Consider the following 14,879-nt stretch of genomic DNA (forward strand, 5'->3'; position numbering starts at 1 on the left):
GTGCTTCCATATTGTCTCATCTGTTCGTGTTCTCAGAGGAAACTTTCTTCACCTTAGAATGCTAGAAACCACTGAAATCCTATTTAATATTCAAGGCTAAGTAATTTTTTGGTATTTCTCTCTATTGTAAGCGTAGAGAACAAAAACAGGCAGAACTCCTTGCCTCATGTATTCTGGTCTCCCCATTGAGCCTCAGTGACAGATGAATATATTCCTTTGGTTGTTGTCTATCCCTTCTCCTACTGCATTATAATTTTCTTAAGGGTAGGAAATCTTAATCAATTTCCTATCCCTTTGGTGCTTGGTACTTGGTTATGCCCAATAAAACTTAATTCCCTAGAAGGCCAGCCTGTTCAATAAAGTCACTCTTAGGGAAAGTCTGTATAGCAACATTGTCCAGTAGCAATACAATGCAAATGCAGACCACATCTGTAGTTTAAAACTTTTTAGTCTTCACATTAAAAAATGTAAAATACAGGTGAAGTTAAAATATTTTATACACATTGAGTTAAATAAGATTATAAAATTTTGTTTAAAATGTCATTTTCTATATGTACTCAATATTCAAAACTTGGTAAACTTTTCTCATTCTGACTCTTACACAACCAATGTACATTTTGCAATTTCAGCACAATTTCAGGTAAGACTAACCACGTTTTAAGTGCTCACTCATGATGTGTCTAATGGCTGTCATTGGGAAATGCAGGTCTGTAGCTTGAGATGCTAATGGCATTCAGAGGGTCCTGTGTTCCACCCCTCTTGCCACCGTGACCCACCTACACTTTCTTTAGCTTCAGATGTTTTCTCTTAGAAAATGCATATGTATTTTTATGATCCTTTGAACAATTAAGCAAATTCTTATTTAGGAATTTAAACGAATGAGTTGGTCATCTTTTTTATTTTCTTAAAAAGCATTATTTAAAGATTATCTGAGTATTTGTATATTAAAGAATTAAGGGTAAAAGTTAAAAGAAAGGAACCTAGTTAGGAGATATTCTAAGGGTGAGCAGTCAAATGTGTCAGCTAGTGAGGTGACTGAATAAGAAGTAAATTTGGAACAAGGTGCCAAGACAGTACGGTGGGGGGAAGTACAGTCTTTCTAATACATGCTATACTGATACATGCTACACTATGGATAAATGTTGAAAACATTATACTAAGTGAAGGAAGCCAGTCAAAGGACCATATATTGTATAATTCCATTTATAAGAAATGGTCAGAACAGGTAAATAGAACATAGACTAGTGGTTGCTTAGGATTGGGGGCATAGAGGGATGATGGCTATAAAGAGGTAAGGAATTTCTTTTCAGGGTGATGAAAATGTTGCCAAATTAATTGTGATGGTTGTACACCTCTGAATACATAAAAACATTGAATTGTACATTTTAAAGGGTGAATTTTATGTTATGTGATTATATCTCATTTAACTTGTCCCAAGTTGAGCAGGTGGCAGGGGAGGGGGGAGAAATCCTTTATATCTGGTAAGTAGCGCCAAATTGGTATAAGATGGGTATAAAGTAAGCATTTACACTGATGTAAACATGTAAACTAAGGTAGGCTTGTTTTAGCTGATTGAAGGCTATTGTTTACCTTGGTAGAGTGCATTGTAAGTGTTTTGAACTCTTCATTTTAACGTTCTGTGAAGAAGGTGTTCATAGCCACACAAAGTAAACTGAGTGTCAGATAGGTCTTCTGAAATGCTGCATAAAAGCGATAACTTGAACCCAGGTCATTGGACTTAGCATGTAATGCTTTTTCCATTTATATGTCAAATTAATTTTAAATTTAAAAAATGTGTATGGAATGTAATTTCTGAAATTCAGAACTCCTATAATTCTGTCACATAAGCTACGTATACATGCAATAAATAAAAAGAAGTAAGTTTGGTAGGGAAGCAGCCCAAGTTTGGGTCTTGTTGTTTTTTGGTGTTTTTGTTTGTTTTTTGGTGTTTTTTTTAAGAGTAGAACATAGGTGGCGAAGTCAGTTTTGTGGAGAAAATGACAGTTTTGGAGAAGAGCAGTTGGAGGTGTCCTGTAAGAAGCTGGGAGTAAGAAAATAGGATAGGAATTAGAAATGGAAGCTACAGATTGAGAATCAGAGTTGTTAGAGAGTGTGAGAACAAATGGGGACACATACACACACAATTTGAGTAGCCAGGGAACTGTTTAAGGACACAAAGATAAAAAGGAACCAACCTAACAGTCAAGATAATTTAAGCAACATTCTGAGAACTACCAAGATAGGTAGAAAAACTGCTTTAAGGGTCTTTTTGATCTCTCTTTTTTAAAGCTTAATTAATTAATTTATTTTTTGAGATTGAGAAAGAGATAGAGAACATGAGCAGCGGGGGAGGGAGAGAGGGAGAGAGACAGAATCCCAAGCAGGCTCCATGCTGTCAGTGTGGAGCCCTGACATGGGTATTGATCTCATGAATGGTGAGATCATGACCTGAGCTGAAATCAAGAATCAGACACTTAACTAGCTGAGCCATCCAGGCACCCCAGCACTAACTAATTTTGAACAGGCCTTTAAAACCTGATAGAATCAAAGTGTATCAGAGTTAATAGAATCCTAATCTCTTTTAAGTGAGGGAACTCAAGTCCACAGAGGTCCTACATAAAGTCATAATCTGAAAGTAGTAGAGGCACACATAGGACCCCCGACCTTCTGCCTTCATTTGTAAAAAGGAAGTTGAATCAAATGATTGCTGAGAATCTATTTGGTTTTAAAATTCTGTGATCCCAATGTCCATTGGGAAAACAATTAGAATAGGTTTCATAGAATTTTTTTTTGTTATTAAATTTATTTATTTTTGAAAGACCGAGTGGGGGAGGGGCAGAGAGAGGAAGGCACAGAATCCAAAGCAGGCTCTAGGCTCTGAGCTGTTAGTGCAGGGCTTGATGTGGGACTTGAACTCATGAACTTTGAGATCATGACCTGAGCTGAAGTTGGATGCTTAACCAGCTGAGCCACCCAGGCGTCCCAGGTGTCATAGAATGTTGAGGATTGATTGGAAGAACAAGTGGAGAAGAGTTAAACTGTAATTGGCAAAAAAAGTTAGGAAAGATTAAGTTAGCTGATTGTAAAAATGTGGCATGGAAAACCAGGAGGAAAAATAGACAGTAACAAGGGAAATCTGTAACTAAAAAATTGGGCATCTTTAAAGAGAACAGAGAAGAAGGGCGCCTGGGTGGCTCAGTCAGTTAAGCATCCAATTTCAGCTCGAGTCATGATCTCATGGCTCGTGAGTGAGTTCAAGCCCCGCATCAGGCTCTGTGCTGACAGCTCAGAGTCTGGAACCTGTTTCACCTTGTGTCTCCCTCTCTCTCTGCCACTACCCCATTCTCGCTCTGGCTCTCTCTCCCTCAAGAATAAATAAACATTAAAAATTTTTTTTAAAGAGAACAGAGAAGAATGTTTGGAAAAGAGATTATCCAGATGTTTCTGCAGCTAAGTCAACTTTTAGGAACTACTCCTCCCCTCACCTCCCTTTTTTTTAAGGAATCAAAAAATGCTTTAATACACATGACTGGGCAAACCTTTTCTGTAAAGAGTCAGATAGTAAATTATTTCAGCGTTGTGGGCCATAGATAGGATCCCTGTTGCAACTACTCAAGGCAAAAGCAGTCATAATGATATATAAAGGAATGGGCATGGTTAATGTTCAGTAAAACTGGACAAGAAACTGAACAGATTTCAGGCCTCTTATCATAAATTCAGTTTCCCTACCAGGCAAAGATAGAAACATTTAAGCTATTGCTGCTCATGGGTGCTTATGGTCTCAAAAGGATAAAATATGGTGAAAGTACAATTCTTTAATTCTCTTCCATCCAAAAGCTATAACTGTATATGTGTGTGCACAAATACATGAGATTGTATGTATTCTCTTTAATCCCTTCCCTCACCACCATAATAAAAAACATTATCTGGACATTTTCTCATGTAAGCGTGTAAAAGTCAGCTATCTTTGGGCACACCTACAAAGTGTTTATTGTAAAAATACAAGAGAAAAAAATGGACTAATTTGCATTTCTTTTGAAAATCCCTTGGGAAGGCAACCATGTTAGTCATTTAGTAAGTCCAGTACAGAGCATATGATTGTGAAGAATAATCATTCTGCCACTGGCAATTTTGATTACTGAACACAATGCTAAAAATTTTTACACATGCTATCCTTATTCTTCTCCCCATTTAAAAAAAAGATTTTTACTATATGTAGCTCATATAGCTATTACATACTTTAATCCTTTCACCCCTTAATCCTCATTTAATCTTAGACGTAAGTATATATTTAATGCTTGTCACCAGTGCTCTTTGTGTGTCTCTTATTTTGATTGTCAGAAAGTCATTTTCTATTAGATTCTTAAGGAAGATCATGAAAACGGTATTCTCTGTTTTTGCATGTTTATTAGCTCATGTGTGCCTTTTATGCTTTCCATTTTGTCCATTCTAGTGGATGTAAAATCCTTGGCTTACTGTTTCCTTTGAGTATTTTATTTTATTAAAAAAAATTTTTTTTGAATGTTTATTCATTTTTGAGAGACAGAGACAGAGCACAAGAGGAGGAGGAACAGAGGGAGAGGGAGACAGAATCCAAAGCAGGCTCCAGGCTCTGAGCTGTCAGCACAGAGCCTGATGCGGGGCTCGAACTCACAAACAGTGAGATCATGACCTGAGTTGAAGTCTGACGTTTAACTGACTGACCTACCCAGGCACCCCATGTTTCCTTTGAGTATTTTAACTGTGTTATCTTTGGCATAACATTTTGCTATCCAAGTGTGATGATAATCTAAGTTTCTTTATAAATTAGGAGATTTTTTTGCCTAGATGTCAGAGAGTCTTTTTCCTTAAAATATAATCATTTTATTTGGGTAGATCTTTGGTGTTAGTCTTTCTGAATTGATACTCTCAGATAACTCTCATATCTAAAGTAGTGTGCATCCTTTGAGTATGTAGTTTAATTAAAAAAATAATAGTATTGGTTAAGTTTTGTTTGTTTTTGTTTTTGTTTTTTACCGGTTTTATTGTTCTTTTCCCTTATTTTGGTTTAGTTTTTTAGGGACTCCTGCTGTACATATGTTGTATCTCTATTGCCTATCTTGCAATACTTACTTTCTTTCAGAATTTTAAAAAAAATCTTATGCATCATTTCTTTTTTGGTTTTAAAAAGACTTCTCTGTTTTTGCTTTCTTTTTCTCTTACAGTATTTATTTGGTCTTGTGTTCCTATCAAAAATGACTTTCAAATTTATAAATTAGCTCTTGAATTCTGTCAACTCATTTTTGAGTTTTTCTAATTCTTATTTATGTTCTTTCATGCCTTACCTATTTTCCTTATGCCTTTTAGTTTTTTAATAGTAACAGTTTTGGTCGTTTTTTCCTCTTTTTTTGAACACTCATTCTGTCATGCTTCCCTTTTCTGTAGGGATATTATTCTGCTACTCACTATATTTATAGTAATTTTGTAAGGGATTTGATCCTGTTAACTTTTTTTTTGCTCATTTTATATAAAATTAGTTCTTTTGAGTTCTTTAGAAATTGGCTGTTTTCCTGTGTGTGTTTGTACACGTACTTGCATGTATGTCAGCCAAAAAACCTTACTGCTGCTTTCTGACATTTCCTAGCTATTTGCCTTTTGCACACTTTTATCTGGACCTTCTCTTTTGTCTCTGTTATTCCTGTCCCGCCCAACTTTGATTGCACTGCCAAAAGTTTCTCCACAATGTTGGGCCCTGTCCAGAAAGGCCTGATAGGTCAGTGTTGAGAATTCCTAGGGGTCACACTGCTCCAGTTGATTCAGGCTCTGCTGCCTGATTCCTTGCTTTCACCCACTATTAGAGCAGGGGAAATCCCTCCCAGTTCCCACTGCTGTTCTCAAATTGTTCTGCCATTCTTTCCAGTGAAGAATACCTATCAGTTATTTGGGGGTTCTTCAGGTCTTAGGTATGTCAGACACTGTATAGCTTTCCTTTCACGTAGGTATTGGGAACACACAAGTCTCATAGCTGGTTGCTCAGCCCTGACTGCTTGTGTTTTATACCTGAAGAGCATTTATTGGTTACCTGGATTTGTTGTAAATGTCTGTGGTTTGTTTGTTTGTTTGTTTGTTTATTTATCATGCAGTTGCCCTGCTTGTTTTTATTTGAGAATTCAGGAAGGTTCAGAATCCATGATACTATGGCTGTTTATTTTTCTAGAAATCTGAGCTGCTAATGCTCAAATTAGTGCTAGTTTAAAAAAAGACAGCTTTCTATAAAGGGGAATTTAATTAAAATTAAATTGAATAATTAATCGTATACTTGTTTTAGTTTGTTATTGTTTTTTTGTAATTTTTTTTAATGTTGATTTATTTTTGAGAGAGACAGAGAACGAACAGGGGAGGGGCAGAGAGAGAGGGAGACACAGAATCCGAACCAGGCTCCAGGCTCTGAGCTGTCAGCACAGAGCCCAACACAGGGCTTAAACTCATCTGAGCTGAAGTCAGACGCTTAACCAGCTGAGTCCCTAGTTTGTTATTGTTGACAAATCACTTTGTGTTAGGCCCTTGCAGGGTTGTTCTTAGCTGGAATATGTAGATGAGTATGTGAATCCCTCCCAGGCTGGGCCTTGATACCCCAGGCTTTTTACAGTGCCATTTGTTAAGTAGAAGTGTATATCTCTTCTACTAGTGGAAAAGTGGTTTGGTTTTATGAATGGGATGACACCAAACTTGGATTTTAATGAACTGAAACTTGCAAGACTGATGAGATGCTAAAGGAATCCTAGGTGTAGAGAGGAGATACAAAATAGAGTTTGCTAATGTATGGCATGCTTAAGCAGGTATTCGTGGTTCTGTGTGTTTAGAGCAAAGACTAGGGTGCTGGGAAGCAAGTTGGAGTTGTATTTCACAATGCTTCATACTAAAGAATTTGAACCTATGGCTAATGGAATGACAGGATTAGATTGTTTTACAATGGTAACTCTTCATGGATGTCTGGGTGGTTCCATTGGTTAAGCGTCCACCTCTTGATTTTGGCTCAGGTCATGGTCTCACGGTTTGTAGAATTGAGCCCTACGTTGGGCTCTATACTATCTGTACAGAGACTGCTTGGCATTCATTCATTCTCTCTCTCTCTCTCTCTCTCTCTCTCTCTCTCTCTCTCTCCCCTCCTTCCCCTCCCCCTCCTCATGCTGACAATGCATTCTCTCTTTCTCTCTCTCAAAATAAATAAACTTTAAAAAAATGATAACCCTTCAAACATGAGGGAAGGTAAATTGTAAGTAGGTGGAGGTAAGAAACCTATTGAGAAGGTCAAATAAGACAATGGTGAAGGTAGAGGGAAGGGGAAGTGTGGAATAGTTGAAACCTTTGAATTTTTTTTCTTAATTTATTTATTTTGAGAGAGAGGGAGAATGCACATGCCCGAGCAGGGGAGGGGCAGAGAGAGGGTCCCAAGAAGGTTCCATGCTGTCATCACAGAGCCTGATGTGGGGATCCATCTCATGAACTGTGAGATCAGGACCTGAGCCAAAATCAGAAGTCGGACACTTAACCAACCAAGCCACCCAGGTACCTCAGAGAGCTTTGAAGGTTCTTGATTACCAACCTGGTCTGAAGTTCACAAACCATTTAAGGCTGGGGTTCTCAGCCCTGGTTGTCCATTAGAATCTCTTCTTAAAAAATGCTTGCCAGCTCCCCTCTTCCGGTTTTATTTAATTGGTATGAGGTGGGGGGTTGTACATCAGCAAGCACTTTGAAACTGTTCTCAAATGATTCTCATCCCCAGCCAGATTTGGGGATCACAGACATCTGGGTAATCATTAAATGAACTGTAGCAAGCACTAATCCAAGAATTCCCTGCCTTACTAAGTGCTGGAGCTGCACAGAAGCAGTGGTGCAGGCCAAGTTTTCGACCCTGGTTCACTGCAGCCAAAAACTACACTTAGACTGGCTCACAAGTAAAACCTTAAGGAAAATATCTTCTCATCTCTTTTCTCATCGAAAGTTCCTGATATTTTCAGCATTTCTTTATAATTTTTTGTGTTTTTTTAAATTTTTAAATGAAAGAATTACCAAGCAAGATGTAAATGAACAATATAAAAGTACATAGAATAAAAGATTAGGGGCGCCTGGGTGGCTCAGTCGGTTGAGCGACTGACTTTGGCTTGGGTCATGATCTCACGGTTTGTGAGTTCGAGCCCGGCATCAGGCTCTGTGCTGACAGCTCGGAGCCTAGAGCCTGCTTTGGATTCTGTGTCTCCCTCTCTCTCTCTCTGCCCCCTCCCCCCCCCCCCCCACGCTCTGTCTCTGTCTCAGAAATAAACATTAAAAAAAAAAAAAAAAGATTAGTCTGAGCCTCTTCCAAGGAGAAACAAAAAAAAAGCAGAAGAATAATTTGCTTTAAGTACTTTTCAAATGACTAAGGCATCCTGTTATAAAATCATGATGGGTGAAATATCCATTGAAAGTGTAAAACTGGCCAATGGATATTCATGTAACAGTACAAAATATTTATTGGTATTCAGATTGTGCATTGCGAGTGTTAAGAAACTGATACCAAGTTTTGGTTTAAGATCAAACAATATCCATAATTACCTAAAAGGGCTACTAAAATAACTCTTCTTTTTTTAAATTACATATGTATATGAAACTGGATTTCTTCATGTAATTTACTAAAAAGCAACATGTTACAATTGAATGCATTTTCTTTCATTTTTTAAAGTTTCTTATTAGTGAATGTTGGATTTTGTCAAAGTCCTTTTCAGGATCTTTGGATATAATCATAAAAATTTTTTCCATTGAAATTTAATAGTAGGATATATGATACCAGCGAATTTCCTTATATATCAATCTTGCATTCCTATAATAAATCCCTTTGTCATGGAGTATTTATATGCCCCCTGTTTGCTCTTTTTTGGCTTAAAACTTTTTGTATAGATAGATATACATAAATCATGTTGGGCTTTAATATTTGTAGTGGGGCTCTGTCTTTATGGACAGTCACTATCAGAGTTAGATACCAGTATTCTAGTTGCTTTTTAAAAAGAGTTTAGAAGCTTTCCTTCATTTTCAGTGCTCTGGACGAGTTATATGGAGCTTTGAGGCTATGAATTCTATGAAATCATCCTATGAATTCTCTTATGAATTCTTCCATGAAGTTGGTGGAATTCTCCTATGAAATCATCTTGTTCCTGGTGCTTTTTTTGTGGGATAATTCCCTCATAATGTTCTCTATTTCTTCTCCAGAAATTACATTGTTTAAATTGCATTTTTAATTTCTGATGGAGTCATTTCAATAATTGTGTATTTCCCTAGGGAATTGTCTGGTTCGTGTAGGTTTTCAGATGTATTTGAATTTGTTCTGTAAAGTAGTTTCTTATATTTCTAATGCTGTGCTAACAGGTGTTTCATGCTAATCATTTATTTTTGAAATTTTAGGCCTGTTTCTGGGGCTGTTTTGAAATTTGGATATTGTCTGTCTTCAAGTTATAATAAGGGAATGGTTTTGTGTAGTGATTTGTTCTTATATTATTTTGGGAAGATATATAAGAAGACAGATTCAGACAGATGCCATTGTTTTTGGCTAGCTAGATGTTTTCCTGTTTGTTTTTTTTTCAGCATTAACCATTTTTTGCATTAGCTTTATTGCAATATAATTTGCATACCATCCAACTCACGCTTTAAAGCATACAATTTGATGGTTCTTAGTATATTCACAGAGTTGTATGACCATCACCAGTCATTCCTTCAGTATTTTCATTATCCTAAAAAAGAAATACTGTACCATAAGCTATTACTGCCCAGTCTCTCCATCCTTTCCCATCCCTTGTTTTAGACAACACCACGTACAGATTTGAATTTGTCTTTTCTGAACATTTCTTGTGAATGGAATTACACTGTATATGGTCTTTTCTGATTGGCTTCTCTCACAGCATGTGCTACTACTTCATTTCCTTTTACTGCAAATACTATTCCATTGTATGGATGTACACATTTTTATTTATCCATTTGGATAAATAAACATTATCCATGTTGATGGATATTTGGGTTGTTTTTCCCTTTTTGGCTATTATAAATGATGAGGCTATGAACATTTGGGTTTAAGTCTTTGTATGGGCATATGTTTTCATTTTGGGGGGGTATATACCTACAAGTGGAATTACTGGTGTTTATTCTTTTTTAAAGAGTTTTTCTTTTTTCGTTCTTGTTACTTCAGTAGGCTTTGGGGTAGGAAGGGGGGGAGGTCATGACATATACCTAGTCTGTGGTGGATATAGTCTCCTCTCTTGTGGACTAGATAGCCTGTCTCCTCAGGTGGTTTAGATTGTAGTACATAGTGTAATACAGTGTTATATGAAAACATACTCCTCTGCTTTAGTGATTCTGGAACCCTAGGAAAATATTTGATGTTTCTTTAGACAACTCTGAATACTTCATTTAATTTCAAGGGAATGGTGTGGATTTCTTTAAGATTAGTTAATTTTTTAATAACTTGGAAATATTTTGAATTTCTTTTTTGTATTGGTATGGCTTTAGTCATTGTGACTAAGATTTTCAGTTCATTTAGAAGTATGTCATGTGTTATTTCCTTTAATTAAAAACATATTTTAAAAGGTTTGATATGGTTCTACTTTCTGTTATATGCAATGTGCATGTAAGACATGATTATAATGTACTACTTCCTAAAGATATTTTTAGCATAATTGAGGGAAGGTGAAATAACATATTTGATTTTCACAGGTGTTGATTTATTATACAAAATGGCATCAGATGTTTATACTAATTGTTTATTCTATAAGTTAGTTGCCAGTGTTTGTGATGGTCACACTAGTATACTGCCAATACCTTCAGGAACCCTTTTGATAATCAAAAATAAATTCCAGGATTTCAGTGTTGAGAATTTTTAAATGTATTTTAGTACTTAAAAAGCACTCATGTAATTGTCAGTTTTTAATATTCTTTTATGTCCAGCATTTATTAGAACATGCATTCCCATACCAGGATAGATCATTCTGATATGAATCTACCCAAGTGTTTGGATCATAGGTGTAAGGTGTAATAAGACTGTAATTTTTAGGGGCACCTGGGTGGCTCAGTCGGTTGAACGTCCGACTTCCGCTCAGGTCACGATCTTGCGGTCCGTGAGTTCGAGCCCCGCGTCGGGCTCTGGGCTGATGGCTCAGAGCCTGGAGCCTGCTTCTGATTCTGTGTCTCCCTCTCTCTTTGCCCCTCCCCCATTCATGCTCTGTCTCTCTCTGTCTCAAAAATAAATAAATGTTAAAAAAAAAATTAAAAAAAAAAGATTGTAATTTTTGTATCTAAACTTTTTTAGATTATAGAGTGTGATAGAATGAATAGTTCTTTTTCGTACTGGCATTGTTTTCCTATAATTATTACCTTAGGCTCCTGGATTTGGATTTGGAATTGCAATATCTGGTGGAAGAGATAACCCTCATTTTCAGAGTGGGGAAACGTCAATAGTAATCTCAGATGTTCTGAAAGGGGGACCTGCTGAAGGACAGCTACAGTAAGTGCATTTGCTCTTTTGGGTGCCTATGTTACAAGCACCGTTCCTACCCTTGGTCACTGGCACATAGCGCTAGTGCATTCTTTAATATATATTGCCATTTATGTCTATCATAAACGGAAAGCTAGTCACTGTAAAAATAAAAATGGTGAAAAAAAAACTTGCTACGCAGTTTGGCGTGGAATTTAGCCTTCAGGAACCTCTTACCCTTAATCTTGTCCTTTTTTTTCAGTTAAGATAAGCAAGAGAAAGAGAGGCAAAAGATTACCAGCTAGCAAAAAGTGAGCATATAATCAGGATTGAAAGAAAATTGGAGTGAGAAGGACTTTATTTTTTAAAAGGGAGTAACTTTTCCAGCTATGCCCTGTAATTGTACTACCAAAAATCATTTTTTGTATTGTGGTACCTGTTTACTCTTATGTAAAAACAAAAGATTTAAAAAACATTAATGATCTGTGATTAGTGACTTCCTAAATGTTGTTGTAGGAGATGGGAAAGTAAATCATTTGACATTATTGTAACATTATCTGAAAGTATCCACAAAATTGTGGAACTATCCATCTTGAAAGTATATTCATAAACCTGTCTGTATGTTTTTTTCTAATATGTAATTTTGGTGGCCTTTTTTTCCTTAGGGAAAATGACCGAGTTGCAATGGTTAATGGAGTTTCAATGGATAATGTTGAACATGCTTTTGCTGTTCAGCAACTAAGAAAAAGTGGGAAGAATGCAAAAATTGTAAGTATCTTTTACCTTTACTTTAGTAAGAGTATCAATTTTATCATTGAAATGTTTCTGGTGTTTGAATTCCTCTTTCCCCTTTAAGAAAACGAAACCTGGATCAGTACTTATAAAGTTAGCTTACAAAAGTGTTTCTTCTAATACTGGTGGTATGTTTTATCACAGAAAATATATCTCAAAGTTTAGATACTAGGATTTTTTTTCGATTGAAAAAGAAAGGCAGTGATTGAAAGGTGAAAGGTCACCTCTTTATGGCTTAATGTTCCCTTCTCTTTTAAGTTCTAAAGTTAGACTGAATCTTGGCATATAGTCTGTTTGAAATATTTAGCCCTGTTTTCTGTTACAGGATTTGTTTAATGGGCAAGTTTTACATTGTCCCTTGAACACATACATCATCAACCACTTTCCTTGTTACTGTGATACAGTTTGAGGAGAGAGAAAGTGGTAAGATTTTCTTTGTAGAGTTGTTGAGGGTGCATTTTAATGTTACTGTTTTAGTATATAGCTAGAATCTTTCTTCTATTTCATTATTTCTCTAAGTCCACTTTTTTTTTTTTTAAGTTCAGTTAACTCTTGATAACTGGTCTCAAATCACAGTTAAAACTAAGCAGATGTGGCACAGCATAGATTTAATGTAACAGTTCTGTTTAAAATCATATCCATGTTTAGGAACACAGTAGCTACTTTACCCACTTTGCTCCTTCCCCCATTCTGCCCATCTAGCCTCTGAAAGGACTTATTAAGGCACTGCTTTAAGCCCTTAGTTCAGGTATAAAGAACAGGAGGAGGAGGCTGGGTAGGCAGCTAGATGGATTGTCCTGCCTTGTCTGTTGAGAACTTTGCTACTTCCCAGCAGACACTCAGAACCACAGTGGACCCAACAGAAGGGAGAGGGCTGGAAGTGAGGGGAAGGCCTGCCCTGTTTTGACTTTGGGGATTGGGTGAGAGCTAGGAGGTGTATTCCCTGAGACTGTGCACTTCACAGTTGCTAAGCCCTCTTCCATTGTCTAGGCTGCTGTGCCATATGGTTTATTTCTGCAGCAGTATCTTTGCTGATGAGGTGAGAGTTTTCTCAGATTGCAGTAGACCCACTATTTAGTTACTGCATTCCAAATGACAGACATCTTTTGGGTATATATTTTCACAACTTCATTGTAGTCGTATTTTTACACTTATAGTGTTATTTTTAAATCACAGTTCATATACTTACTGGCTAGTGTGTGGTAGAGCTTTTAAAGTTTTTATAACATGAGATTGTAATATTTATAGAAGCAAATTGCTAATTTTTATAAATTGAGTAAGTTTTAGCATTCTTGCCTTAGCTGCTGATGTTGAACATTGTTACTATTTTTCAGTATTTTTCAACTGCATATTCAAAGGTGAGCACCTTAGGTAAATTGGGTGTTTTCTTCCTGTATCTGAGTTGTGAGCTTCACCTGTAACCTCAACGTTTTAAGCTCTGTTCCTCTGAAATGTTGAGCTGTTTTGTTCACCATGCAAAATATTCAATATACATATTCCACATTGATAATGCATCTAAGAAAGTTGTATTTCTGCACTACAGACTTCTCCCCATAGAAATCATTTTATGAGAAGTAGGTCCAAAACCTGTAGTGTATTTGAAATAGGAAAAGGATTTGGGGCAGCTCAAGGATGGATTTTGCTCTGATTGGACTTAGCTACGTGACTTGGAGAGGCAGAATAAAACCCCAGTGTCTTACAATGTGGTCTTTCATTGTGAGGTGTCTTTCTAAACTCTTAACGCATCCCCAGCCAGAACCAGAACCTCAGGGTCATTTATATACATTGTTTTTGCTTTGTTTAGTTTTGTTTTTTTTCATTTCTGAATAATCAGCTCCTCTTCCTTCCTCCCCAATCTACCGATCTGTTTTCCTCCCTGTGTTCTTACATTAAGGTGGTTGGTTGTTTATGTGATTTTCTTTCCATTAACAAAGAGCTCCCTGGGTATTAAATAAACTGTTTCTTTTCTGTTAAACTAAAATGTTAGAAGTCCTTTGATAATATAACTATCATAAATAGGTTTAGTTTAGTTTAACAATAAGTGAAGTTAGAAATAGTTTATGACACAGTGAGCGTGTATAATTTTTACTAAAATTCTGAACATCTTTAAAAAGCATTATGAAGTGTATGAGCAGAAACACCTCCTAGAGATAATGTCTGTGAGCACTTCAGTGTATCTCCATGTGGTTATGTAGCATTTCACTGTGTGTACGTGCTTACCTAACCCATTCATTGGTGGGCATTTCAGTGTCCAGTTTCCACAAGTATTAAAAAAAAAAATACTGTGTTGAAGATCATTGTGTTTCTGCCTACTTGTTCAATTACTTTTTAGGAATAACTTCTTGGGAGTGGCTTCTCAGTCAGAGGGCATGAATGATATACGCATCACCAGCCCTTCAGAAAGATGATAGGGCATTGAGAGTCCAATTTCAGCAACACTTTTTAAATCTTTGCCAAACAGACTGACGTAGTATTTCAAATGAACTATTTTACAGTACAAATGAGTTCGGTCATGTTGTAGTGTACATACTGCCCATTTATGTTTCTTCTTTGCTTATTCCTTAGCATTTATATGGTGATGATTGTTGTACTAGGGTGTGGTATATATTAG

The 14,879-nt window shown here is 36.5% G+C and overlaps 1 protein-coding gene across 7 annotated transcripts in view; it reads left to right on the forward strand.

The window, feature by feature from the left end:
• TJP1 (tight junction protein 1) overlaps window positions 1–14,879 on the forward strand; it is a 245,271-nt gene that overhangs the window by 171,368 nt on the left and 59,024 nt on the right. For all 7 annotated transcript variants that reach the window (XM_053223640.1, XM_053223639.1, XM_027067916.2 and 4 more), the window contains 2 exons: window positions 11,382–11,506; window positions 12,142–12,244. In XM_053223640.1, coding sequence (XP_053079615.1) covers window positions 11,382–11,506; window positions 12,142–12,244 — 228 coding nt within the window. The remainder of the gene's footprint in view (window positions 1–11,381; window positions 11,507–12,141; window positions 12,245–14,879) is intronic.

This window comes from Acinonyx jubatus, chromosome B3 (genome assembly GCF_027475565.1).
Source record: "Acinonyx jubatus isolate Ajub_Pintada_27869175 chromosome B3, VMU_Ajub_asm_v1.0, whole genome shotgun sequence".
Taxonomy (NCBI): Eukaryota; Metazoa; Chordata; class Mammalia; order Carnivora; family Felidae; genus Acinonyx; species Acinonyx jubatus.